The 27,950-nt window shown below is 48.8% G+C and overlaps 1 protein-coding gene across 1 annotated transcript; it reads right to left on the minus strand.

Annotated features, from left to right (window-relative positions):
* Positions 1 to 12,312: 12,312 nt before the first annotated feature.
* Rab39 (RAS oncogene family member Rab39) lies at positions 12,313 to 27,683 on the minus strand. The gene is made up of 3 exons (XM_089563093.1): positions 27,173 to 27,683; positions 26,955 to 27,096; positions 12,313 to 14,783 (listed from the first exon to the last, which is right to left on the minus strand). The coding sequence occupies exons 1-3, from the start codon at positions 27,388 to 27,390 to the stop codon at positions 14,490 to 14,492; spliced, it is 654 nt and encodes a 217-aa protein (XP_089419219.1). The 5' UTR covers positions 27,391 to 27,683; the 3' UTR covers positions 12,313 to 14,489.
* Positions 27,684 to 27,950: the final 267 nt, after the last annotated feature.

A 27,950-nucleotide genomic window follows, 5' to 3' on the forward strand; every position in this document is an offset into this window, starting at 1 on the left:
GTTTTTCTGTGAACAATGAAGAAAAGACCTTTTGGTTTTGGTAATGAAGAAAGACGTCCTATGTAATGCCCGAAAGGGCCCTTAGGGTAAATAAATGAAACTGCAGAGGCCCAGCCAACAAAATACCCACACAGAGCAAATGCTTGAAGTGCTCAAAGGCGAGTGCGGCAAGTGAGCGGCTGTACAGGCAAGCGATCGCACAATCACTCCCTCTCACACGTGACTGAGCCTGGTGTCACTGGCATGTTAATAAAAGATGCCGATAGTCATACATTGCTCCAGAATACGCATTTCTCATGCGCATGATCGCAGCTGTCGCAGGAGCTGTTTGGGCATGCCAGTACTGCTATGGCAAAGGCAACAGCTGCACAGGGTTGCCATACCTTATAGAGCATGAGATACCAGGAAAAAAACAGTCGCACAAGAACTAGTGAGAATAGGCAGCCATCATCTTAATTTCTGGAGATCTGCAATGCAACTAATCCTCTAACGCAGGTGGTTGCAGCATAGAAAAAAGAACTCGTGAAATTATGTAATGCTGCAGAACTGAACTTTAGAAGAGAGAACTGCTTGGCTAGTTGGTGATCATACGTACTAAAAATATTTTTGCGCCAAGACAACAAACACTTTTACTCCAGAATGTTGCCCTACCTTCCTTTGTGCGAGACCGAGAAAATCTGTGTCACGCATGACCGACGAACAGAGAGCGGAGGAGAGAAGAAAAATGGAAAAGAAAGAAAGAAAGAAAGAAAGAAAGAAAGAAAGAAAGAAAGAAAGAAAGAAAGAAAGAAAGAAAGAAAGAAAGAAAGAAAGAAAGAAAGAAAGAAAGAAAGAAAGAAAGAAAGAAAGAAAAGGTAGCCGTGATTCCCTACGTGCATAATAAGGTCTCGCACAATCTAAGGAAGGTAGGGCAACGTTCTGGCGTAAAAGTGGTATTCACGGCATCTAAAAAGCTTTTGAATGCGAGAAAAAAGAGCTGCCCTGCCCGAACGCGGAAACCCGAGTGCAGAATTAAGCACAGAAATGCCTACATGCCTTGCAGGAAGGGGGTGGTATACAAAATTCCACGTTCATGTTGTCGGCTCTACATAGGGCAAACGGGTAGGTGTCTGAATGTGCGCCTCCTAGAGCACAACAATAAAGTTGGTAACATCACCACAGGCGGCCATCTGGGGGCCGATTGCAAAAAATGTGATGCAGTACCGCCTTCCCACCCCCTGTTCGTCTGCACCCATAACAACTTGACCAGCGAAATCAAGGAAGCGTGCGCACGGGCAGGAGATCAATGCGTCAGCAGATCGTCTGTGGCATATTATCGAAGAGCTCGATTTCGTGGCATGACGGCATGTGGCAATTTGTTATGTTTCTTCTTCATTCTATCTGCTGTATCAGTAGTGTATATATTGCCGCGAATCTTTGTAGCGTTCGTTTGTAGTGTTCGTTTGTTCATGCTTCAAGGCTGCCGACGCGCCGCTTTATCGCTTCGTTTGTGACGCAAGACGCGCCTAGATTTATCTCGATTGATCGCATCCGGACGGAGCCGATTCTAGTTTGCGCCAGAATGTTCTAGTAACTTCTAAAGCTCTATCTCGAATGTTTGCTATCAGCTTTAAAAAGAGCGCGGCCGACAGCGGCGGTCATTCGGTTCGACGACCGCCGAGCACACTTGTTGCTACGCCGCCGCCGAGTGATTCAGTTCTTTCTGGGCGCAAGTCAACCCGAATAAAGAGTTCCGTTTCGAAGACATCATCGTTGTTTTCCTGTTCGCCGGACTGCAGTCACCACTACGTGACATCTGGTGGAGGTGCTAACGGATGTCCCTGTCGCCCTCACCCCCTGGGAGCCGTCAGAGCAGCCGTCTCGAAGAAGATCACGCGAAAGCCGCAGAAGCCGTCCCCCCCCCCCCCCCCCCCCCGCAGGCGAAGGGCGGAGCAGCCGTCGTCTCCAGAGGTGTCCACCAGAATAGACCGATTTCACAAAGCATACTGCGCATGCGCGCGTTTACCGGAAGTAGCCAGCCGCCATCTTGGCTGTAGTCCTTCGTGGCGTCGTCTGCACGACAGCCTACATTACTTTGCGCCTTGAATGGCATTATACCCGGCCGCAGCAGCTTTCCGCCGTTTCGTTTATTGTGTTGAGCTCTATAAAGGAAACAGAGGCTCCACGGCGGAGTTTCGAGGGGTGCAATGCTAATCGCGGTAGGAGCAGCGCAGAGAGGGTGGTCAGTTGCCGCATGAGGTGGAGTGGCCGCGGTGGCGACGCTGCGTTTGTTCCTCGAACCTTGCTTTGGAAAATGCTGCAGGTGGCGATAAAAACGCGCTTGACGGCCGCTTTCGTTAATTTTGTCAGCAGAACATTTGAACGCATAGCGATGCACGTGATTTAATTAACGTCTTCAGACAGTATTTACATATTTGCCACCTCATTTTGCTGTTTCAGTATTCGCTGTATTCATCTAGGCATTCGCTATAGACGTGTCACACAGCGTTTGTTGCCTTTATTTTTTCATCATAGCCCTTGATCAAAACCGGCCATGCGATTGTTTTTTCTTATTCACGTAAACACATACATGTATTTACGACGTGCTCGGCGGGTCACCAGCAGGAAAGGTGAGCGATTCGAGCGAGCTATGCTGTTTTTCTAAATGAAGATGTGACAAATGCTTGTGTTCAGTACAAAATGAGAAAAGGAGAAGCCAATCGGGGAGCTTTTGAGTACGCCTAATTAGGGTTTAGTGGATTTTAATTTCGTGACGTATAGTTTTATTTTCATTATTGATACACTAATTACTTTTTTATTTAGGTTAATATAATCTTCTGCCAGGGCGTCTCCCGTACGACTCACTTTCGCTATTTTCTTAGTACGAGTCTGAACAGGTTGACTGATTGGTAAACACTAGATGGCCTTTTTTATCCAAAACAACGGACAAAATGTGGGTGATATCCCGGCATAAATGGCATGTGGCTGTTACTGGACTACCATGTATACTCAACGACCAGTGAGCAACAAAACGTTGGAAATTATTCCACATTTCGACAGTTTTATAGCCCGCTTTCTCATTCCGTGAAATAGAGAAAGCATTATCGCTAGTATGGGAGCTCGAGACATCAGGAGTGAATACGTGCATCAAGCTAACATTGTGGATTCCTGAATATAACAATAAATCTAGCACACTTGTTGCCTTACAACCTTGCACCGGGCAGAAATCGCTGCAAAGAAGGCTTGACGATGCAGCACGAAGACAAATCCGATTGCCTTCTTTTTAACAATTTAGGGGACTGCCTTAAAGCTGAGAGCCGCGTAAAGGGCATTTAATACAGTTCAGAACTTGAAAATTTGCTATTTGTCATTGTCCGCTGATCAACAGGGACAGTACGGCTAAATGTGCTGAACAGCACTTCTTCAGCTGTCTCTCGTGAACAGCTTCTATGCAATGTCTTGGCTACTTTTTCTCTTCTAGAAAACGGAAAATCCGGGACGCTCTGCTTCGCACAGTTGTCGGAGCTCACGACACTCCTCAGGTGAACGCACTTGTCCCGCAAATACAGCATTCACGCAGAGAAACACCGCGTGGCGACGCAAACAGGGCTGCTTCTCGCGCGTGCGCCACGCACCGCGCTGACGCGGCCGCCGGCCGGAGTACCACAACTCCCAGAGTGCATCGCGGCGGCGGTGGCGTAGCGCAACTGCTTGTGAAATCGGTCTATTCGGACTGCTACCGGACCGCACGCGAGCGAAGAAGGACCCCTCAATATCGACTTCAGCCATGGCTACGACACCAGCCCCCATTATTTTACACCAGCCCCGGCTGCCGCCCACGTTCAACGCTTCACCGGGCGAGGATCCCGAGGAATGGCTAGAACAGTTTGAACGTGTCGCCGTGTTCAACAGTTGGGACGACCAGACTAAAATGAGCCATGTTTTCTTTGCCTTGCAAGGACCAGCGAGAATTTGGTTCGAAAACAACGAAGCTTCTCTAGCGACGTGGGAATTATTCAAACGGGAGTTCCTGAAGGCCTTCAACACCCGAACGAGTCAGTGACCGCATATGTAGAGGACATGAAGCGCCTTTTTCGACGAGTCGATCCTGACATGGCGGAGGACAAGAAAGTGGAGCTTTTGATGCGTGCTGCTAAAGAGGCACTTTTCGGCGGTCTGACCCGCAACCCACCGACGACGGTCGCGGAATTCACCACTGAAGCAGCCGCCATTGAGAGAACCTTGGAAGCACGAGCGCGTCATTTTCCTCGACAGCCCCAAGTGACCTCGACTGCCCTCTCGGATGGCACAGCATTCGGAGGCAACCTGCGGGATGTTATCCGAGAAATTGTACGGGAAGAGCTGCGTCGCCTGCTACCATCTTCCAACCAGGTAGCGACCGGCCCTTGAGGAAATCGTACGCGAAGAAGTGCAGAATGCTCTTGGCACCCCGTCATCTTCGCCTCCAGCTGAAGCTCCAGCCTTAACCTACGCCGCTGCACTACGCAGTCCTCAGCCCCAACGCGAGAGCCGAAGTCCGCCTCTTCGACGTGAACGAGCTGTTCCACAACGCCGTCCCCCTGCCCCCGCCCGCCCAGCCTACGAACGGCGCCCAAGCCCCAGGAAGTGAGACGCCTGGAGGGCTTCCAACAACCGCCCGTTGTGCTTCCATTGCGGCGAAGCAGGTCACGTACTTCGCCACTGCCCGTACAGGCGCATCAGCCTGCGTGGTTTCGCCATCGACGACCCACGACCATTCCCCGGCCAGCGACCACGGGAAATCGACCACTACCTGCACAGAGGCGAGTACGCGTCGTCAAGCCGTATTTCCCGCTCGCCGTCGCCGTCCACCGCACGATTTGCATAATCGGGCAGCAGCTACGCCGCGGCTGTCCGAGGAAGGTCCCCTAGCCCCCGTAGGGGAAACTACACAAAGCAACCTGTGGAGGTCAGGTTGATTGCCGAGGAAACGACGAAGATCCTCCAGCGACAACGCCGTATATATGAAGACGCCGCACCCACCTCGCCGACGCCGCATACAAAGACAACCTCGACCACGACGCGAACCACCTTCAAAACGACGCCGCCACCAAGAAAAGCTTCGACCACACGCCCCACCAACGATTCACACACCCGACGAAGCCGTGACCCGAGGACGACGTTCAACTCCGGAGCCAGGACCTAGAAGTGGTTATCGACGGCCGGAAAGTCACCGCTCTAGTCGACACGGGAGCCGATTATTCGGTGATGAATGGACCATTCGCTGCGCAGCTGAGGAAAGTAACGACCGCTTGGGACGGCCCACAAATTCGCAACGCAGGAGGCCACCTCATTACGCCATCAGGACGATGCACAGCGCGAGTGGCTCTCAAGGGACATACCTATCCCGCGATCTTCGCAGTGCTACGGCAATGTTCCCGCGAAGTGATCTTGGGCATGGACTTCCTTAATGAGCATCAGGCGACCATCGACCTGCGATGCAAGATGATCACGGACGAGGCCATCCCGTCGACGAGAACTCCGGAACATCACGTTGCGCTTAGTGTCCTGGAGGAACAAGTGAGTGTCCCACCCCGCTCAAGCGTCATCATCACCGTAGGCGCCACGGAAGCGAATAACACTGAAGCCATTATCGAGGGGAACATGCAGTTGCTTCTCGACCGAGGAATCAGCATCGCACGTTTCCGCAAAGGACAAGCCGAAGTCAAGGTCATTGCCGCTGTACTGCTGACTAACTTCAGCGAAGAATACCGGCACGTTAACAGAGGGACGACGATTGCATTCCTCGACGAAATATCCGACGTACGAGACTTCGCGCTCTCCGACCTATCCGTACAAGATTCGCCTGACTAAGAGAACTCGCCCACTTTCGACATAAACCCAGCCCTGCCCCGGAACAGACAAGATCAGATCCGCAATCTCCTTCGAAGCTACAGCGAGTGCTTCTCGTCATCGCCGAGGGTCCGACAAACGCCGATTGCCAAGCATCGCATTATAACCGACCAGCACGCCCGACCTCTCCGCCAGAGCCCCTACCGAGTGTCGCCGCGAGAACGACAAGCCATCCGGGACCAAGTGGAAGAAATGCTGCGCGACGACGTTATCCAGCCTTCAAAGAGCCCCTGGGCGGCACCTGTTGTTCTAGTGAGAAAGAAGGACGGTGCACTTCGATTCTGCGTTGATTACCGGCGCTTGAACATCACAAAGGACGTCTACCCCCTCCCTAGCTCGCATCGACGACACACTGGACCGGCTCTGCACCGCCAGGTATTTCTCATCGATGGACCTCAAGAGCGGCTACTGGCAAATTGAGGTCGATGAACGAGATCGCGAGAAGACCCCATTCATCACACAGATGGCCTCTTCGAGTTCAAGGTGATGCCATTTGGTCTCTGTTCCGCACCAGCCACATTTCAACGAGTGATGGATACAGTGCTGGCAGGCCTGAAATGGCAGCTTTGTCTGGTATATTTAGATGACGAAATAAAAACTGGTATGGCGCAAGAAACGGGGACACAGAAGGCACACAAAACACAGGACTGACGCCAACTTGCAACTGGGGTTTATTGCACCAAGCCTGCCTTTTATACCACAACCAAGCCATATCAACAAATGCGTAAACGTTGTACATATCAAACGGCAATTCATGCGACCACTGGCAATAAAGTAACGCTGATCATTACAGAATCTAATCTAAACAGAGCTTGGGAAGCCAACTTATTTTCTGGCCAGCAGAAACAACATCAACCAAGGCAAAAAAGAAACAAGGCACTGGGGCATGACAAGTCCACACTAACAAATTATGAAACGCGTGATGAAGGCGAAAAAAAAAGCGAAAAAGCGAAGGACTATGAGTTAAAACCACGTGAAAAAAGATGACCAACAATAACCCAGAAAAACATGACCAACAATAACAATAAGGAGGGATGAAGTCTGAAGATACAGCACCTAGGGTCAAGTGATAAAAACTGAAGATCATTCCTGAAGAACAGTCGTCTTAGCGTCCAAGAATCTAAAAATTGTAAAACACCGAAAGAAAGGACAAAATAAGAGCACAAAACCAAGGGAAATCTGCGAACTACAACCTTCTATAAAAGACGTCTCGGCACTGCTAAGGCCTGCTAACGCATTTGTTGCCAGCTTTTTCGATGAAATATGCCTCAACAATTTCTCTCTCAGTTTTCTTTCCCACTCTTTAAAAATCTAGTTTTCTCGAATTCGGGACGGCAATTAGAACAGCTCTTGCAGTGGTCAACTAGGAAGCTTCTTTCGTTGTTGCGCAAGTTTCGGGAACCACTTGTGTCCTGCATTGCGTGAACTTTTTTTGGTGTTTTATGGTGCAAGCCGGCCGCTTTTCTCTGTTGGTCATGGCACAAAGTCTTGAATGCTTACAAGGCGCGGAGAATACAACTTGAACATTATGTCTGCTCGCTATTTTCTTAATGTTATGCGACACCTTGTGAATATACGGTATTACTGTTACTGATGAATGCGATACCGGCTCCCTGATGCAAGTGAGTTGCTTGAGTTTCTGCAAAAGCATTTCGCACACCGCCGAAATTAGACAAGGCGGATAACCTGCCTGTTTTAGCCTTTCAACTTGAGTGCGAAAGCTTGTGGACATGTGGGGGAAAGATTTGTTTTAAGGCAGATTGCAGGGAGTTAGAAACAATCGCGCGTTTCACAAGCTTTGAATGAGCCAAATGGTAGCAAGCCTTTCTTAGAACGCGGGTTGTACAGCCAGCAAAGACCTTTTTCCGGAAACATTAACTTGATATCTAAAAACTGGAGTTGGCTGTCCGTAGGGACCTCCTTTGAGAAATTGTTGAGGCATATTTCATCGAAAAAGCTGGCAACAAATGCGTTAGCAGGCCTTCCATTATTCTTAGCAGCGCCGAGACATCCTTTATAGAAGGTTTTTTGTAGTTCGCAGATTTCCCTTGGTTTTGTGCTCTTATTTCGTCCTTTCTTTCGGTGTTTTACAATTTTTAGATTCTTAGACGCTAAGACGACTGTTCTTCAGGAATGATCTTCAGTTTTTATCACTTGACGCTAGGTGCTGTATCTTCAGACTTCATCCCTCCTTATTGTTATTGTTGGTCGTCTTTTTTCACGTGGTTTTATCTCATAGTCGTTCGCTTTTTCGCTTTTTTTTCGCCTTCATCACGCGTTTCATAATTCGTTAGTGTGGACTTGTCATGCCCCAGTGCCTTGTTTCTTTTTTGCCTTGGTTGATGTTGTTTCTGCTGGCCAGAAAATAAGTTGGCTTCCCAAGCTCTGTTTAGATTAGATTCTGTAATGATCAGCGTTACTTTATTGCCAGTGGTCGCATGAATTGCCGTTTGATATGTACAACGTTTACGCATTTGTTGATATGGCTTGGTTGTGGTATAAAAGGCAGGCTTGGTGCAATAAACCCCAGTTGCAAGTTGGCGTCAGTCCTGTGTTTTGTGTGCCTTCTGTGTCCCCGTTTCTTGCGCCATACCAGTTTTTATTTCATCATGAACCAACTCGCCAAAACTAGAGTTTTACTTGACCATATTTCTCCTATAATGGGCCCTTTCCTCTTTCGAAGCTTCCGCACCGAACCTGCCATTATGTGTCTCAACCTGATTGCCGTCTCAACGTGCCAGTCTCGAGTGGTCTCCTACCGCTTGAAACGGAGGTTCAGTCATTATTCGGTGTTCTGCAGCCATTTTGGGGGCACGTCAGGCGCGTCTGCAAGATACTCAAGTCTGAGTACTGGAGGCAAGTACGAATGTACCAAGACTGGCTTCGTGTCCTCGTCGTGGTAGGAAGTGAACCTGCCAAGAAAAACCGGCGTTTTCAAGAGATGAAGCGTCTGGCGGCAAGTTCTACAGAGTTTCTCTGGCAGCGTGCTCTTTTGAGCCTTATTCCCCTAGATTTATGTCGATTGATCGCATCCGGACGGAGCCGATTCTAGTTTGCGTCAGAATGTTCTAGTAACTTCTAACTTCTCGAATGGGCGTCTCGAACGTTTGCTATCAGCTTTAAAAAGAGCACGGCCGACAGCGGCGGTCATTCTGTTCGACGACCGCCGAGCACGCTTGTTGCTACGCCACCGCCGAGTGATTCAGTTCTTTTCGGGCGCAAGTCATCCCAAGTGAAGAGTTCCGTTTCGAAGACGTCCTCGTTGTTTTCTTGTTCGCCGGACTGCAGTCACCACTTTGTGACAATATGCTCCTGGTCTGTAATAAATCCGCCGAGCTGAAAGTTAGCGCTTGTCCCTTCTCGTCTTAGTCCAGCCTTGTTCGCGCGCTACGACTGCTGTGTTACAATGAATTGCCAACCTTCCCAAGCCTATTCTGTTCTAAAAACTTCAAATGTGAATCTAAAAACTGAAGCACGCTATTGTCCGGTAGTTCAAATATAAAAGTTAGCCCTTTTCCAAGTTGTCTAAAATCATCTAAAACACTGTTTACTGCTGACTCAGTTGGCAGAGACCTTTGCTTGGCTAAAGCAATTAAAAAGTCATCCATGTAACAAAACACTTTAAGGACCATGTCATTAGTAAAATAATTAAAACAATCATGTAAAGAGTGAACTATGAATGATAAAAGGACTTTGCAAAGTATAGGGGCTATGCAAGAGCAAATGCCTTTCTTTTGCAAGCAAGGTTGCTGGTCAAAAGAGATAAAAGTGCTATGAAAATAAAATTTTAAAATGTACCGTGACACCACTGGCGTTTTGGAAAGAGACAGCACCACTTTCTTGAATGCATGTTTTAATAGAAGCAGAGATGCGGCACTGAATAAAACAGCTGTTCCCCATCAACAGAGAAAGCATAATGCAAGTCACTGTTTCCTTCTAGGCTGCATCCCCTGAATTTTCTGCAAGGAAGGGATCGGTTGTGGCAAGGCCATTCAAACTTCCCTGAAGGAACCTGGTGACGCCATGCTGCCACCTTCACTCGTAAATAGTGGCACACTTTATGAAACGCAGCCTATGTTATGCAGCGGCTTAGCTGGGCCAGCTTGTGGAGGGCAGAGAAAACCACCGCTACATTAAACCATTTCGCCACTTTCTTCAGGCTGTGAGTGTAAGGTGCAGCACGTACCCTTCACTGACTGACCTCCGTGCCAGCCTTCCAAGTCCATTCGGACTTTGGAGCCAAGGGCTGCATTTGTTGTACAAAACTGGTCAGAAGCCGGCTCATGTCTGGGTGAGAGCTAACTCCTGCCAACCCATCCAACATGCTCAAGATGAGAGTAAAACTGGCTACTTTCAGCAATTCTGTCACCCAAAAGAATGATGTTTTTTTATGCACGCAGAGGCGTGCCCAGGCTGGCTGAGTTGACACTCTTTTTTTAATGAACTGTTTGACACTTTAAAACGCCAGTGCCCTGCAGAAGGCATTCGACATAGGGACTTCACCACTCTCCATCTCAGCAAGTCAATGGTGAAATCCCAACAGACCTTTTCTTGACAGGCGCTACACTGAAATCCATTCAAGAGCTGAATCCTCCCTCAGACAAGCTGGCGGGCAGACTGAACACCCCACTTGTCCGGCATTCTCGCAGCTCTACCGGATGCTTTGCTAAGACAATAACTTCTCCATCAGGGCCCCCCCGACTGCTGTAGTGACACTGGAGGGAGAGACCTCGGAGTGGCAGCATTTTTGAACCTGCAGTTGGGGACTGCACACTGGATTTGTCTGGGACCCCCTGCACTGTTTGCAAGCAGGCACTTGAGAAACAAAAAGGAGCCGGCCTGGTAAGCCTCAAAACAAGACCTCTTTGACCTTTTTCAATGATGCAAGTGCTTCCAACAAGGCCACTAATGCTGTGCTAAAGAAGTTCCACTTTACATTTCCAAGCAGTCTGCACGAAGAAGACTTGCTTGCTGCACTGTTACATGTGCCCACGCATACGTCGGCAATTGAAAAGTCAAAAAGAGAAGGAGAGCCAGCAGTTGCGAAAATTATCAAAGGTTGTGTAAGCACAAGTCGAGAATAGTGCAGTGGAGATCAAATTTACTTGCTTGTATCTCACATTCATTTCATGTATTATGTAGTTGTTTTGCGACTTGTACTTTTGATAGAAATGCTCCTGACATTCATGCACTGAAGACACTTATTAATCCTTGCAAAGCAGGTAGGATTGCACTGCCTCCTAATTCACATTTTTGTGCCCTAGCCATTGTGCCCATGTTCCCTCCAGTATCAGGTATTTCCTCACTCACCACGCATTATGTCACATCCCGAGTAGACTTAGTACAATACTACAGAAACATCGATGCTTTACTATACATGCAAGCCACAAACCCCGCATCGATTAGGCCCTCTCAAGCGCTACCTTATGTTGATTTCTTCAACTATGCGTTATAAACAAGTTTTAACGTTTTTGTGCAAAAAGAGATTGTTTACGTACCCTAAGTAAGATACCTGCATGGGAAATTTTAAGGGGGGACGAGGGTCTTGAAACTAACTTTTTTATTTATGGCTAGAATCTCATGAGATTTTGCACACAGATCTGTTTTTCTCTTCTGATTCCAAATATGTAATCACAAATGAGCTGGTGGTCTTAAATCTTGTTTACAAAGTCTAGAGTGTAATTACGTAATTTCTTACGCAGCTTTAACGAACTTTCTCATTGCATTTTGTTGCTTTTATTTACATGAACTGATAGCCAGAGGCTTCCCATACCCGGTGACATTCTTCGTTTTTCTCTAAAGGCATGCCATCGTGGTATACTGTGTCGAGAGTAAAAACTCGCAGTATTTGACACTGCAACTCGTTAGGCTAATTGTAAATTGCTATTTATACGTGGCCTAAACAAAAAAAGACATTGGGTATGGGAATTCACTGGCTATCGATTCATGTAAATAAGAGGAACAAAATGCAATGAGAAAGTTCATTAAAGCTGTGTAAGAAATTACCTAATTACACTCTAGAATCCAAGATAACTCCTGTTTTAAGACCACCAGTTCAGTTATGATTACATGTTTGAAATCAGAAGAGAAAAACGCATCTGTGTGCAAAACTTCATCAGATTCTATCCACAAATAAGAAGGTCAGTTTTAAGACCCCCTTAGGGCCCCCACCCTCCCTGCAGAGAGGGTTAGGCGGAGGCCACTCTTGCACTGTGATGGTAGTTCGCACGCCATAACAGCAGGTGTAGCAAAAATGTGGACACTGCCAATGAAATGCGTTGCGGGGCTAGTCTGCTACGCATCGTTTGCTTGAAAAGTAATCCAGCCCTACACAGGACAGGCACACAGCTGGAGTACAGCACCCGTCCTGTCAAGGTCTTTCTCTGTCCTCGACGTACAGTGTAGCACTGGATTACTTTTCAAGTAAAAAATGGACCCAAGTTTATGGTGTGAAATAACTTTACTGAAATGGCATGTCTTCCATTTTATAATATAATATAATATAACACTCGATGTTGGTCATGGCATAAAATGAATATGGGGATTTGAACAGATTCAAAGTTTTCGGGGTACTGAACTGATAAAAAAAAAACACAATTCTGCAGATGAATGCGCATCATCATCAGCCAGACTGCGTCCACTGCAGGAGAGCAAAGGCCTCTCCCATGTCTCTTCCCCAATTAGCCCACTTTTCACTCCGGGTAACTGCATGAAACTTCACGGCTCCAAGCGGTCTGCAGCAGGATCAATCTCCAGCAGCTTTGTGGAGCTTTCGTGCCCACTGAGAAGCATTTGGAACCGAAAAATGCAAAGGCCCAATATCAAGTCACAGGCGGAGAAGAAATACAGGCCTGGAAATCATTGGGCTGGAATGGACAAGAAATAATCCTAGACTGTGAGAACATGTGGATGCCACTGACAAAACAAAGCGAAGGTGCAGCAGTACAAAGTGCACACCCATTTCCTCCTCAGAAAGCTTGTCAAAAGTATGCACCTCCCCTGATGCTCAAGGTGAAATGAAACATCAGCCGCCAGGATTTGCTTTCAAAGCCATTGCAAGCACAATCAGATACATCAGTAGATGCAGCCATTTCCAGCAGAAAGCTTTACCACCAGCATCAGCCTGACTGCATCCACTGCAGGGGGGCAGAGGCCTCTCCCATGTCTCTCCCATTAACCCTGTCCTTCACCAGTTGCGGCCACCTTATCCCCTCACCGAACTTTCTGCCACCCCCTCCCACGCTTGCCTTCTCTTGGAATCCACTGCGTTGCCGTCAGGGACCAGCGGTTATCTCGCCTCTGCATTGCATGCCCTGCCCAAGCCCATTCCGACTAGGATGTCATCAACTAGTGTTGTTTTTTTCCCTCCGCTCTCTCAACACTACACACCTGTCATTTTCCTTTCAACAGCGTGCATGTTCTCAGGCACCTGAACTGCTTCCATGCAATGAACCCAAGGCAAGCAAGCAGCACAGCTCAGTTTGACAAATGCGTCTTCACCGACAGCCATGAGCCAGAGCTCACGCATCTGTCATGAGGGCAGAGTAGTGCAATAAAATCTGGTGCAATAACAGACAAGCTCAAAAATATGCTCTCAACTGGTGTCATGTGCATCAGCTACAAGAGGCACCATTTCATTCGCATGGCTCGGGTCCCTGCAAGCAGAAAAGGCGATCCTGATAAGAGACCCAAGGCCGAAGCTGCATGGCTGCACCAGTTGCCACGTGGGCCCCCAGTGGATCCCCGTGAAGGCCGATGCCAGGAATCAGCTGCAAGTGCAGTCACACTACCTCGAAAACAGTGCAAAGGACTTACCCTACAAGCACAACTTTCTTCCACAATTAGGCCCATCCACTGACCTGTGCCAGCTACGGCCTGGCTGTCTGCCATCCCCTGCTGTGCTGGCCTTCTCTTCTGTTGCACTCATTTCTTCTGGTCACCTTTTTTTAAAACTGAAAACACTCGAAAGGGAAACCACCAATGTCTAGAAATATATCTCTGGCTACTAGTAAAAAAAAAAAGAAGTGGGAGGGTTTTAATGGGGTTAAACCGAGTAGACATGCGAAAGCACGTGTTCAGCCTGGCTGGCTCATGGTTTGTTTTTAGCTGGTGTTTAGTTTAATATGAGGCGTGATCGGCTGCAGCGACACCACAGTGCTCTCGTACAGTGGCCAGCGAAGCTGATCTGTCTGTGCCGCCGCAGGTTTGAGACCCAGTCACAGCAATAGTTATTTCTCCAGGTTGGCCAAACTCACCCTCCTGGTCAAGCTTCACACAAGATTTTTGGTTGGAGCCGCGTTAAGTAGTGACTAAAAAGGCCTTTTTGGGGGTTAACAATCAGACACGAAATCATTGCAGTGATGCAACTCCCTTGACCATCGAGAGTGAATGCAACCTCACCAGCAGTGCTGGCCAGCCATGCATGGCAACTGGTTCAGCCATAAGGTCCAAAAGTGAGAATATCGGCCCTCACTTATCAGGATGCCCAGAAGAGTAAGGATGGCACTCTGAGGGGCACCTCTGGACACTTGGGACCAGGCTGGATGGCCCAGCACAGCTACTCGCTGTGCGTGAGTACACCGTGCTGAGGTCCTCGAGAGATTGTTGTCCTTTCACACCTAGCAGCAGCTGGGCGACTCTGGCTTGGCCTCCAGTAGGTCCACGTAGCAGCCAGGCAGCCCAGGGCGCAGAAAGCCCGTCTTGACTCCGTCCCAGCCATCCTCCAGCTGGAACTCGCCCGACTCCACCTTGGCGTAGATGTCTCGGGCCATCGTCTCAAAGGCCCGCTCCACATTGAGGCCCGTCTTGGCCGACGTCTCCACAAACTTGACCCCGTAGAATTCGGCAAAGGCCTGGCCTTCCTCGGTGCTCACTTCCCGCGACACCTCCATGTCCGCCTTGCACGCCACCACCTGAGGCGGACATTTCACGTCACTGCTTAGGTGGGAAACTACAGGCAGGGGTCAGTTTCACACGGTCATCAATGACTACCTTATGCATCACTCCAAAAACGACAAACCTGTTTGAAAATGCTGGCATTCCTACCTCTATAAGAGAGAATGCGGTATGGAGCAGGCACTCCCCGACTTGGCAGAGATGAGTTTGATGCCTCTAGTTACCACGCAGTAGACGCATACGTGCGGAAAGGAAGGTGAGGAGGTTCCTGATATGCAGGTAACTGACTGTATTACTTCTGCAGAAGGGCCACACCTGAAGTTTTCCAAAGCTATAAATAACAATACAGACTTCATTGCTACATGATGCCTCATGCCAGTCACACATTCCACCTAATGTCACCTCCTACACTTTTACACAAGGCTGCAAAAAAAAAGGCTGACCATGACTTCTTTCAAAGCGATGCTAAACGAATGTGAAGGGCAAAACATGCCTGTGGAGTGTGTGACAAGGAAATGCAGAAGCCACCACTCCTGCTTCACTGACAGCACACATCATCGACAATGGAGGCTGCAAGGTTAACAATGAATGCTAAGATGCAGCACGGCTTAGCAGGAAAACAACTGGCACAACTCCAGACCAGTCAGCCATGGGAGAAATCCAACAGACCGGCCTTCCTCACCACTGTATCAGGTGTGTGCATGACAGTGAGCCTGTTCCTGTCAGGGCCGTTTCACATGCTGCGACTAGAACGAAAATAGTCGGCCTAGTCGGTGACGCCGCAGTGCGATTTTCGCACAGTGCTTTCACATGCAACGCGTAACCAGCGAATTCGGTCGGAGGGACACACAAGGTTGCTCGATGTTCGCATAGGCAACCCACGATTAAACCCGACAGAAACACTGCACGGAATGTGTTGATGATGTAATGACCAGCTTGTTTTTAGATGCAAGGCAATATTTCGTATGTTTTGATTAGAATAAACAGTTTTGCTTACGCCGCGGGAACAGCTCCCACGTGACCCCACGCCGAGACGGCGCGTGACGTCACGTCACGTGCGAGTTGTTGCCGCGGCAGGTCTCGGCGCACGTGCGCCTGGAGACCGGTCGTGGCCGCGGCAGCTGTCCCGCGTGACGTCACGTCACGTGCCGACTCGGCGCTGCCCATTGGTCAGTCGCAGAGCGACCACACCGACGCTGCGACTGGATTCCAACCGGACGGAACTTGGTCGCAGGCCGTCTGCGGCTAGACCGACTGCCCTCCCCAGTCGCAGACCGACCGAATTCGCAGCGTCGCAGGCGAGAATCGCATGCATGTGAAACGGCCCTCATGCGCACTGCGGTGGGCCAGTTATCACTTGATCGGCTATAAAAGCAACACTTCCCAATAAACCTGCGTTCTCCTTGTTCTGGCTATCTTGCTGCTGTTGTCACATCCTTCGCGGCTCGGACACAACCATCAGCCACTGCAGCGCAAAGGCCTCTCTCATGTCTCTCCAGGCCCTCTGCCAGCAACACTACGTCCCAGCAAACTTCTTTAATCTTACCTGCCGACCTAACTTTCTGTCGTCCCGAGCTACATTGGCCCTCTCTTGGAATCCACACCCTTAATCATGGAAGACAGTTGGGCTAGTTGGTGTGTATTCGTTAGTGACTGCGACATTGCAACTAGCGTGGAAAGCACAAGGACAGCGACAAAAGGAAGCGTGCTGTCCCGTCGGTTCCTTTGGTCGCTGTCCCTGTGCTTTCCACGCTAGTTGCAATGTCGCAGTCACTAACGAACCACACCCTTAAGGACCAGCAGTTATCTTGCCTTTGTAATACATTCCCTGTCGAAGTCCATGTCATTAGTCCGCGTTTGTTCCGTCACCCACTCAGCCCGCTTCTTGTCTGTTAATGTTACACCTATGTTACACCTATCATTTTTCTTTCCATAGCACGCTGTGTTGTCCTTAACTTAAACTGAACGCTCTTTGTTAGCCTCCACGTTTCTGCCCCATAGGTGAGTACCGGTAGGATACAGCTGTTGTATGCTTTTCTCTTGAGGGATATTGGTAAACTGCCATTCGTGATCTGAGATAACCTGCCATATGCACTCCACCCCATTCTTATTCTTCTGGTTCCCTCTCATGATCTGGATCAGCTGTCACTACCTGCCCTAAATAGACATATTCTCTTACTACTTCCAGCACCTGGCTACCAATTGCGAACTGCAGTTCCCCTGCTAGGCTGTTGAACATTACTTTGGTTTTCTGCATGTTAATTTTTAGCCCCACTGTTCTGGTCTGCCTGTCTAACTGATTGATCATGGTTTGTGGTTCATTTCCTGCATGACTTAGCATCAGCTAATCGCAAATTACTCAGGTATTCTCCATTAACGCTTATCCCTGACTGTTTCCAATTCAGACCTCAGAGCGCCTCTTGTAAACAGGTGGTGAATAGCATTGCCAAGATCGTGTCTCCCTGCCCGACACCTTTTACTTATTGGAATTTTATTGCTGACTTCATGGAGGACTATGACAGCTGTCTCCGGTATCTTCCAGTATTTTCACATAAGACACTTCTACACCCTGATACCGCAGTGCCTGCATGGCTGCTGAGGTTTCCACTCAGTCAAACTCTTCCTAATAATCAATGAACGCTATATACAAAAGCTGGTTATACTCTGCACGTTTCATTATGACCTGATTTACAGACTGAATATGGTCTATTGTTGAGTACCTCATACGGAAACCTGTGTGATCATTTGGTTGATTGAAGCCTAAGGTTGTCCCGACTATATCAGACATTATTTATTTCATCATGAATTTGTGCAGCAAACCATAGCCGAAGCTTAGGCCCATATGCTTATGTGCAGCTTTTTGGCTTTTGGCTTTAATGGGGTTTAGCGTCCCAAGCGACTAAGGCTATGAGAGACGCCGTAGTGAAGGGCTCCGAAAATTTCGACCACCTGGGGTTCTTTAACGTGCACTGACATCGCACAGTACACGGGCCTCTAGAATTTCGCCTTCAGCGAAATTCGCCCGCCTCAGCCGGGATCAAACCCGCGTCTCTTATGTGTAGCAGCGATCAAGACAGAGTTGAACAATCGAGCACTGGTTACAAATCATTCAGAATGAGAGGAAATATATATCGATACAGGAATAAAACAATAGCAAACATGGACGCAGTGCAACATACCCAACTAATCAATGAAAGATACAACCTTTCTATGGAAAACACAAAGCTATTGGCGGTTTTCACCTCTACCGGTAAGGTGTCCCATATCAGTGTACCGTGATACTGAATGAGCCGCTGACCGTACGCATTTTGTGTAACTGGTAAATTAAAGTTTACGTTAGTGGCATTTCTAGTGTTACTTGTTGGAATCACAAACATGCTAAATGGCAATGAGTGATTGTGACATATTATGCTATCCCCTAAAATGGCAATTTTCATTTCGGATGACAGTGTGAAAGGATTATTTTCAAGCTGCAAAATGCAGGACTGCTGGATTCAAACGAACGGGAAAACGCGATTATCCACACTGCTCTCTTGTGTAGCGATTACCTTAGTAGATACCTTGTAGGCAACGGACAGTAAGCTGATCGGTCTGCAATTTTTCAAGCTCTTGCCATCTCCCTTCTTATGAATTAAGATTATATTAGCGTTCTTCCAAGCTTCTGGTACTCTCGAGGTCACAAGGCATTGCGTATACAGGGTGGCCAGTTTTTGTAGCACAGTCTCCCCTCCGTCCTTCAAGCGAACTGCTGTTGCCTGATCCTCACCAGCTGCTTTGCCCCTCAGCATTGCTCCCAAGGCTTTCTTCCTTGCTTCCTCCTTCGTTACTGGCGGGATGGCCCACTGCTGTGCGCTACCATCTCTCTCACTGACGTTCTGATTACAGTGGCTACTGTATAGATTTGTGAAGAACTCTTTGGCAACTTGTACTACCTTATCCGTATTGCTAATGGCATTGCCCTCTTTGTCTCTTAATGCATAAACGTGGGTTTTAGCTATGCCTAGCTGCCCCTCCACCTCTTTTGGGCTACCTCCATTCTTTAGAGCATGCTTGATTTTCTGCATATTACACTTCCTTATGTAGAATCTTGTGTATAGGCCCATGTATAGGCCCCACTACCCCTGTTTTGGGCTAGATAAGCGAGAAAAATTATGGTTATATATTTTTTTTTATTCGTGTATGGGCCACACCTTCAAAATTTACACCCAAATTTAAAAAAAAAGAAATTATGGTTGAGTTGCGTCGCCAGGCCAAACGCTAGGTTTTCTCTTTGGTGTTCAGATCCATTCGTGTCATGGGGTCCCCAAGCGACTCAGGCTGTGAGGGGCGGAAGGAAGGCTCCACAAATTTCCACCACCTGGGTTTCTCTGACCGCCAGCAAACCCCGAGCTGGACTTGTCACGGGGGTGTGTGCCAATATCGCCAACAACAAGTCACACTCGTCCGGCCCGATTTCCCGCCGTCAAAGACGAGTTGTCTGTTGCTTAGGTTGCAGTTGTCATCCCTAAAGGCTGACTGTTGTCCATGAAAAACCGCATTTCGTGCCTGTTGTGCCTGGCAACTGTCTTTTCATAATGGCACTTCACATTAAGAATAATGCCGGTGGCAGCAGTGCTTCTTGGAGTAGTACAGAAAGCAGCGTTGCTGACGACATGAAATTTGAGCTGGACACTGCTTAGGGTGGCGACCAGGGCGAGCAGTGCACGTCTGTGGCTCCGTGCCTCCCCTTTGCTGCCCGACATCTCTTGGGCAGCCCCCTGACGAGAATGGCATTCTCGGCTGGTTCCACGCATTTCTTCACTGGGGCATCACTGGCCTAATCGCGATGGCAACGTGCTGCACTGCTCGGGGTTCCACCTGGAAACCAGTAGACCACAATGATGAAGAATTGGATAAAACAGCGCAACGGAAGACGAGACAAGAGAAGGACAAACGCCAGCGCTGACTAACAATCAAATAGTTTATTGCTACAGGCAAGGCAGCATATTGTAGCGTACTTGCTGACGAAGCTTTAATAGCAGGCACGAAGACAGGGAAGGCCAGGCAAGCTGGGGCAGCAAAGGCGATAGATTCTTCACGGCGCGAGCCCTACTTCATCGTCGTCGCCCTACTTCGTATGCGCCACCTGGCAATACTAGGTGGCATTATTCCCCCCTTATGAAGAAAAAAAAAAAGAGCGCTGTCGCTGTCGACGTAAAGGTTGAAACAAAAAATAAACAAAAAACAAGCAAAGTGTCGCAACTGAAGCGCGCGAAAACATCAGCACGGTTGCGTCACCATGTATAGTACGGCTTAAGCCGCACCACGTGCACAGTGTCAGAGTCGGGCTGTCGGCGTCGCAGTTGCGCAGCACCGTCCGGAACCACTTCATAGTTAACCTCACTCACACGCCGTACCACTTTATAAGGGCCAAAATAGCGGCAGAGCAGTTTCTCACACAAGCCTTGGCGACGAACAGGAGTCCACACCCAGACTTGGTCACCGGGTTTGTAGTCAACCTGTCGGTGGCGAAGGTTGTAACGGCGTGCATCCGCGCTCTGCTGTTGCCCGATGTGCACATTGGGCAAACTGTTGGGCGTCTGGGGCGAGTTGGTCATCCTCTGGGCACGGGAGCACGGCATCAAGCATGTTCTGGACTTCGCGTCCGTACACAAGGCGAAACGGGGTGAAGCGCGTAGTTTCCTGCAGGGCGGTGTTGTAGGCAAAGGTGACATACGGCAGGACCTCATCCCAAGTTTTATGTTAGACATCTACGTACATGGACAACATGTCCGCAAGGGTCCTGCTCAATCGTTCAGTCAAGCCATTGCTCTGCGGATGGTAGGCTGTGGTCTTGCGGTGCGTTGTGCAGCTGAGCCGGAAGATTTGGTCGATTAGCTGCACTGTAAACGCCATCCCCCTGTCGGTAATCACGTGCGAAGGTGCCCCATGTCGCAAGACGATGTTGTGCATGAAAAACTCCGCGACTTCGGAAGCTGTGCCACGAGGGATTGCCTTCGTCTCGGCGTAGCGAGTCAAATAGTGGGTAGCAACTATGATCCACTTATTGCCGGCTTGCGACAAAGGGAAAGGGCCGAGGAGGTCCATGCCGATCTGGTCGAACGGAGCGCGAGGCGCTGTAACGGGCTTGAGAAAATCCGCCGGCTTAAGTGGTGGCGTTTTCCGGTGCTGGCATTCTCGGCAGCTTCTAGCGTATCGTTTGACAGCAGCAGAAAGTCCAGGCCAGTAGTACAGATTCCGCACTCTAGCGAGCGTACGTGAAAAGCCCAAGTGGCCAGACGTGGGCTCATCGTGGCAGGCGAAAAGAATGTCAGCCCGGAGATCGGCTGGAATGACGAGAAGGTAAGGTCTATCGTTGCTTTTCGAGTTCTTCTTGTACAAGAGACCTTGCCGCAAACAGAAGGAGCCAAGACGTCGAGAGATGTGGCGAGGTATAGCCGTGTCGCTACCTTCAAGCTTGTCAATGAGAGGGCGAAGGTCCGCGTTCGCCCTCTGCCGGGTCAATAGGTACAAGGCGTGAGGGTACCAAGAAATCCACTGTCGTCATCCGGTGCTGCGTCACCAGGATCAACTGGTGCACGCGACAGTGTGTCGGCGTCTTCGTGTCTGCGGCCGGACTTGTAGACAATAGTAATGTCAAATTCCTGAAGCCGTATGCTCCAGCGTGCCCGGCGTCCAGATGGGTCTCGCAGATTTGCCAGCCAGCATAGGAAGTGGTGATCGGTTACGACTTTGAATGGACGACCGTAAAGATAAGGGCGAAACTTCATGGTGGCCCACACGACCGCAAGGCATTCTTTTTCAGATGTGGAGTAATTGCTCTCGGCGCGGGAGAGACTGCGGCTAGCATAGGCGATGACCCTTTCAAGACCCTCTTGGTGTTGAACAAGGACAGCGCCAAGACCGATGTTACTGGCGTCGGTGTGGACCTCGGTATCGGCATCTTCGTCGAAGCGTGCAAGAACGGGAGGTGTTTGAAGGCGCTAACGGAGCGTAGAGAAAGCGGTCTGTTGCTCAGTGGTCCAGATGAAGGAGGTGGCATTCCTGGTGAGGCCCGTCAACGGCTCGGCAATCGTGGAAAAGTCCGCAATAAAGCGCTGATAATATGCACAGAGACCCAGGAAGCGCTGGACAGCTTTCTTGTCGGTTGGAACGGGAAAACGTGCGACGGCGGCAGTCTTTTCGGGGTCCGGCCGCACTCCCTCAGCGCTCACAACGTGACCCAGAAATTTGAGCTCTTCGTAACCGAAATGACACTTCTGGGGCTTCAGGGTAAGGTCTGCCGAGCGGAGGGCTTCGAGGACAGCCCGCAGGCGCTGGAGATGTTGGTCAAACGTTTCCGAAAAAACTACGACGTCGTCCAAGTAAACAAGACAGCTTTGCCACTTGAGGCCTGTGAGGACGGTGTCCATCATCCGTTGGAACGTAGCTGGGGCGGAGCACAAACCGAAAGGAAGCACTTTAAATTCATAGAGGCCATCTGGAGTCACAAAGGCGGTTTTTTTGCGGTCCCGATCGTCTACTTCAATTTGCCAATAGCCGCTCTTTAAGTCAATGGATGAGAAGTACTTAGTGCACCGTAATCTATCCAGCGAGTCGTCAATGCGCGGCAACGAGTAGACGTCCTTTTTGGTCACACTGTTTAGTTTGCGATAGTCGACACAAAACCGGAGAGTGCCGTCCTTCTTCTTAACAAGGACTACAGGTGAAGACCACGGGCTTTGGGAAGGTTGAACAACGCCATCATCAAGCATTTCCTGAACCTGAGTTTGGATAACCGCCCATTCCTTAGCAGAAACACGATAAGGCTGCTGTCGTATAGGGCGAGCGTCGTCATAGGTGATGATGCGGTGCTGCGTGATGGGTGTTTGACGAACCTTCGAGGAGGAAGCGAAGCACGACTTGTATTCCTTCAGCAGCTGTTCCAAAGCCATTCGTTGCTCCTGAGACAGGTGGCAGTTTATGTCGACGTTCCGGTGCCGGTACTCATTAGAAAAATTAGTGACCAGGACCGCAGACCGGCCACCACGAAGTGTCAGTAGACTGCGAGCGGTCTTAACTCCACAGGTCTTAACTAGTCTTGCAATCTATCCTGCTTGTCCACTAGCAGCACAATGTTGTTCGCATACAATAATCCAGCCAGCATTTGATTTACCTTCTGTACCTTCCTGCATATAACTCACGTCAACTCCTACCTTGCTCTGTTCCAACCTCTTTTCCATTTGACTGATGTACAGTCTTTCTCAAAAGTAACCGGGCTGCATGGTTTGCTTCTAGCTTGTATAGTGGAGCCCTTGTGGCTTTCCTAAAGATCAAAAAGTTTTGGAAGGTAAGAAGACCCCCAGTCCTTACCTTTAACGACCATGTCAGCTTCAGGGATGCTGTAAGGGCTCCACTGCACAAGCTTGAAGCACACCATGCAGCCTGGTTACTTTTGACAAAGGCTGTACATCATGGAAAGCAGGGGTGATAGCGGACACCCCTGTCCTGGCAGCCCGCTTTTAATTTTTGCAGTTTCTCCCTCCTATGGTAAGTCACTGTCTGAATATGCACATTGTAGAAAACTTCACCAGATTACCAACTGAACCATAACCCTTCAATTGGCCCCGAAGTATCTCTGATTCACAGCGTCATATGCTCCCTTAATGTCGAAAAATGCTATCGATAGAGGCCTCCGACTTGCCGCTGCTATCTTTATACACTGAGTTATAATGAAAAGATTGTCCTCCAACCATCTGCCCTTTCGAAAACCGTTCTACAGCTCTCCTAAGACCTCCTCATATTCTAGTACTATAGAACTCCTCTATGTTGCCAGCTAGATCCTGATTGATGAGGAATCCCACTAGTTAATCCACAATAGCATAGTACATGCCTGCCCTTTAGCACTGTATACGCCTCACCTAAAGGGGATGGAGGTAGCCTAAGAGCAGTGAAGAGAAAAGTAAGCATAGGTAAAAACCAGACGTATGCAATGTCATTAGCAATATGAATCAAAAAGCCAAACAGTTCCACACAGCAGCCAATTCAATCAGAATGTTAATGAGAAAGACGGCAGCAATGGGACATCCCGCCAGTAACGAAAGAGGAAGTAGAGAAAGCCTTAGGAGCAATGCAAAGGGGGAAAGCAGCTGGTGAGGATCAGGCAACAGCACAACTGTTGAAGGACGGAGGGGAGACTGTGCTACAAAAACTAGCCACCCTGTATACGCAATGCCTTGTGACCACAAGTGTACGAGGAGCTAGGAAGAACGCTAACATTATCACAATTCATTAGAAAGGAGACGTCAATGACTTGAAGAATTACAGACCGATCAGCTTGCTGTCCGTTGCCTACAAGCTATTTACTAAGGTAATCTCTATTAGAGTCAGGACAACCTAGTCCTAAATCAACCAAATGATCAGGCAGGCTTCCGTCAAGGATACTCGACAATAGACCATATACATGCAATCAATCAGGTGATAGAGAAATGCGCAGAATATAACCGGCCCCTGTACACAGTGTTCATTGATTACGAGAAATCATTTGACTCAGTGCAAACCTCAGCTATCAGAATCAGGGTGTAGAAGAATCAGGCTTTGCAGAATCAGAGTGTAGAAGAGTGTTATGTGCAAATATTGGAAGATATCTATAACGACTGCACAGCTACCATAGTCGTCCATAAAGTCGGCAATAAAATTCCAATACGGAAGGGTGTCAGGCAGGGAGACAGGATCTTGCCAATGCTATTCACTGCCTGTTTTTAGGAGGTATTCCAGTGGCCTGAAATGGGAACAGTTGGGGATAAGAGTTAATGGAAAATACCTGAGTAATCTGCGATTCGCTGACATCATTGCCTTGCTAAGTCACTCAGGACATGAACTGCAAAGCATGATCAATGAATTAGACAGGCAGAGCAGAACACCGGGGTTAAAAATTAACATTCAGAAAACCAAAGTAATCTTCAAGAGTCTAGAAAGGGAACAGCAGTTCACAATTGGTACCAAGGTGCTGGAAGTAGTAAGAGGGCAGGTAGTGGCTTAGGGCAGTCTACATAGGGCAGGTAGTGACCACTGATCATGACAGGGAAATAACTAGAAGGATAACAATGGGGTGGAGCGCATATGGCAGGTTCTCTGAGATCATGAATGGCAGTTTGTCAATATCCTTCAAGAGAAAAGTATACAACAGCTGTATCCTACCGGTACTCACCTATGGGGCAGAAACGTGAAGGCTAACAAAGAGGGTTCAGTTTAAGTTAAGGACAACGCAGCGTGCTATGGAAAGAAAAAAGAAAAATTGTAGGTGTAACATTAAGAGATTGGAAGCGGGCAAAGTGGGTCAGGGAACAAACGCGGGTCAATGACATCCTAGTCAATATCAAGAGGAAGAAGTGGGCTTGGGCAGGGCATGCAATGCGAAGGCAAGATAACCGCTGGTCCTCAAGGGTAAAGCAGTGGATTCCAAGAGAAGGCAAGCGTATCAGGGGGCAGCAGAAAGTTAGGTGGGCGGATGAGATTAAGGAGTTTGCGGGGATACGGTGGCCGCAACTGGCAAAGGACAGGGTTAATTGGAGAGAGATGGGAGAAGCCTTTTCCCTGCAGTGTCAATAACAGACAATAAGCTGATCGGTCTGTAATTCTTCAAATCTTTGACGTCTCCTTTTTTATGAATTAAGATAATGTTAGCGTTTTTCCAAGCTCTAGGTACGCTCGAGGTCACAAGGCATTGCAAAGTGGCCAAATCCTGTTCTGGCGAAGGAGTGCGTTGTAGATTCTGGAAAACACGATCCTGGCTATGCAATCCCATCAATGCACAGATTTTTTTCTTTTGTCTGGCAGAGAATTGGGCGACACCGGGATTCGAACCCCGGTCCTCTACGCCATCGCTCCACCTGGAAGGAACCAGGAACCCCCTCCCTAGAACTCAGGTGAAAAAATTCTGGGTTCACTTTGGCTCTCTAAAGTGCTGCAAGGCGAAAGCGTTTCCTGGCCACTCTAAGTTTTTATTCACTTTTTATTTTTTATATTTTGTTTTTATTTATTTTTGCCCCTATTTTTTTTATTTCCGCATCTTATTTTCATTTTATTTTTGTTTAGTTTCTTATTTTCATTTTCCTTTTCATGACTTTACTCCTTTTATTTTATTTATGAAGCCCATGCATTCACTAGATGCGCCTTTATTCATGCTGGAACCTTGAGCCTTTAAGCAGTGACGCCGAAAGGCGGACGAATCTGCCGACGCGCCTGTCGACACTCCTGCCGACGCGTCTGCTAACGACAGTATGAGGCATTAAAGGTTTTCGCCTTAATATTTCACAAGTGGGAACACCTAAAGTGGGTTATTGGACAGGGACCACTTGACAAACGAAACCATTAAAAAAAATTTTGAAATTTTAATTTGAACCATGAAATTCGATATTTCAGAACTGGGTTTTGAAATTGGCTCCGATTGTGCCTTTGCATATTATTAAGGTGCAAAAGGAAAACTGCATTCTGGGCTTTTTTTGCGCAAAAGACACGACATAAAAGAAACGAGGTAGACAGGACAAGCGCTTACTAACAACTCAGGTGTTTATTGACGGAACATTTGCTTAAATACAGCAGCTGCTCTTATCAAACAAGAAGAGGGAAACAAGAGACTTCGCATACATATATATCAGATCAGCACAGATCCCATCATCGCACGAGTGAATACATGTTTCGAGCTCTAATTCTGCGCAAGATAACTGATTTCTTTTTTTGAGAGCACAATTGAAGGATTGCTTGGTAACTCGGGTAATCGGGTAACTCGTGTGTCAGACACTAATAACATTGGCTCATAAGTACGCATTCACAGAACGCTTTTTTGCTTCCATATATATACCCTACATGTGAGACTGTCATACTGGGGCCAGTGGTGCTTGCCTGTTGAGTGCAGTTACTTCATATAACTTTGACAGCTCTATTTTAAGAATCAATTATAGTTCTGCCTTGCTTGTTTAATATACAAATGTTCACACGGATCATGGTTCCACTTGATGCCTAGCTGTGGCCACTGGCAGTCTAGTGGTCCCACTTTGCACATCGAATGGCACCACTTGAAAGCAAGGGGGACCACTCTGTAAAAACCAATCGCTGAAATGGCACCGCTTGAAAGCGAGTGGGACCATTTGTAAAGCCACTTGAAAACAAGTGGCACCATTTTCACCCCTGCTCGGCTGCGCACCCACCTGGTAGATGACCCTCTGCGGCTCGATGTGGCGCTTGACTTCGAAGAGCCAGTCGACCAGGTGCTCGAAGCTGGCCCGCTTGGTGATGTCGTAGAGCAGGAGGGCGCCCACCGAGTTGCGGTAGTAGGAGCGCGTGATGGAACTGAAACACACAAGAGACTCCTCACGAGCCTGACCAATCGATAGGGCAATCAATGCTTCGCCTGATATATCTATACCGGAATCGCTCCTGTCCGGCCGTATCCCAGAGCTGGAGCTTGACTCTGACATCCTTCTTCACCTCGATGAGCCGGGCAAAGAAGTCGACGCCGACAGTCGGGTCGCAGATGTCGTGAAACTTGCCGTCCGTGAACGCCTTGAGCAGCGTGCTCTTACCGACAGTGCTGTCGCCGATCAGGATTAGCCGGAATTGGTAGTCGAAGATAGGCTCGACCATTTTGACTCCATTGAACCGTCGTCCGCGGGCGCCGAGGCACGACACGACAACACTCGCTGCCGCCACACGGCGCGAACCCAAGGCCTGTAAGCGCACTGCGCGTTCGGAGTTTTAGGGAGGGAACGAGTGCCTCAAACGCCTATGCCGCCTGACCAAAACAGCCATTTCCGCCTGCGCCGCTGCCAATGTTATCGGGGGGAACCCCCGGACTGTCCGGGCTATGGTCCGGGACGACTGATTCCGGCCGTCCGGGCCATTGAGAGTCCGGCCATCGCCCCTTCTAGAAAGATGCCTGCAGTGTACGTTCTCTTCCTCCTCTCCACTCAAGGTGGTAGCTAGCGATCCTTGTGGCGGCCGCTTACAACACATGCGCGCATGCGCACATTGCCACACGTTCGAGGCGCGCGCGTGCGCGCGCTGTAGCTGTAGCAGACGACGTCTCTGCGGCAGGCGGCTCCTCCCGCACGTTTTCGACTGTTTAAGCAGATGAAACACATAAGCACGCAGAGCTGAAGGAAAAAAGTCGCAAATAAACAGTTTTATAGGTACTTAAACCCACT

The sequence above is a fragment of the Amblyomma mixtum genome, chromosome 10 (genome assembly GCF_055824585.1).
Source record: "Amblyomma mixtum isolate Tamu chromosome 10, ASM5582458v1, whole genome shotgun sequence".
NCBI lineage: Eukaryota > Metazoa > Arthropoda > Arachnida > Ixodida > Ixodidae > Amblyomma > Amblyomma mixtum.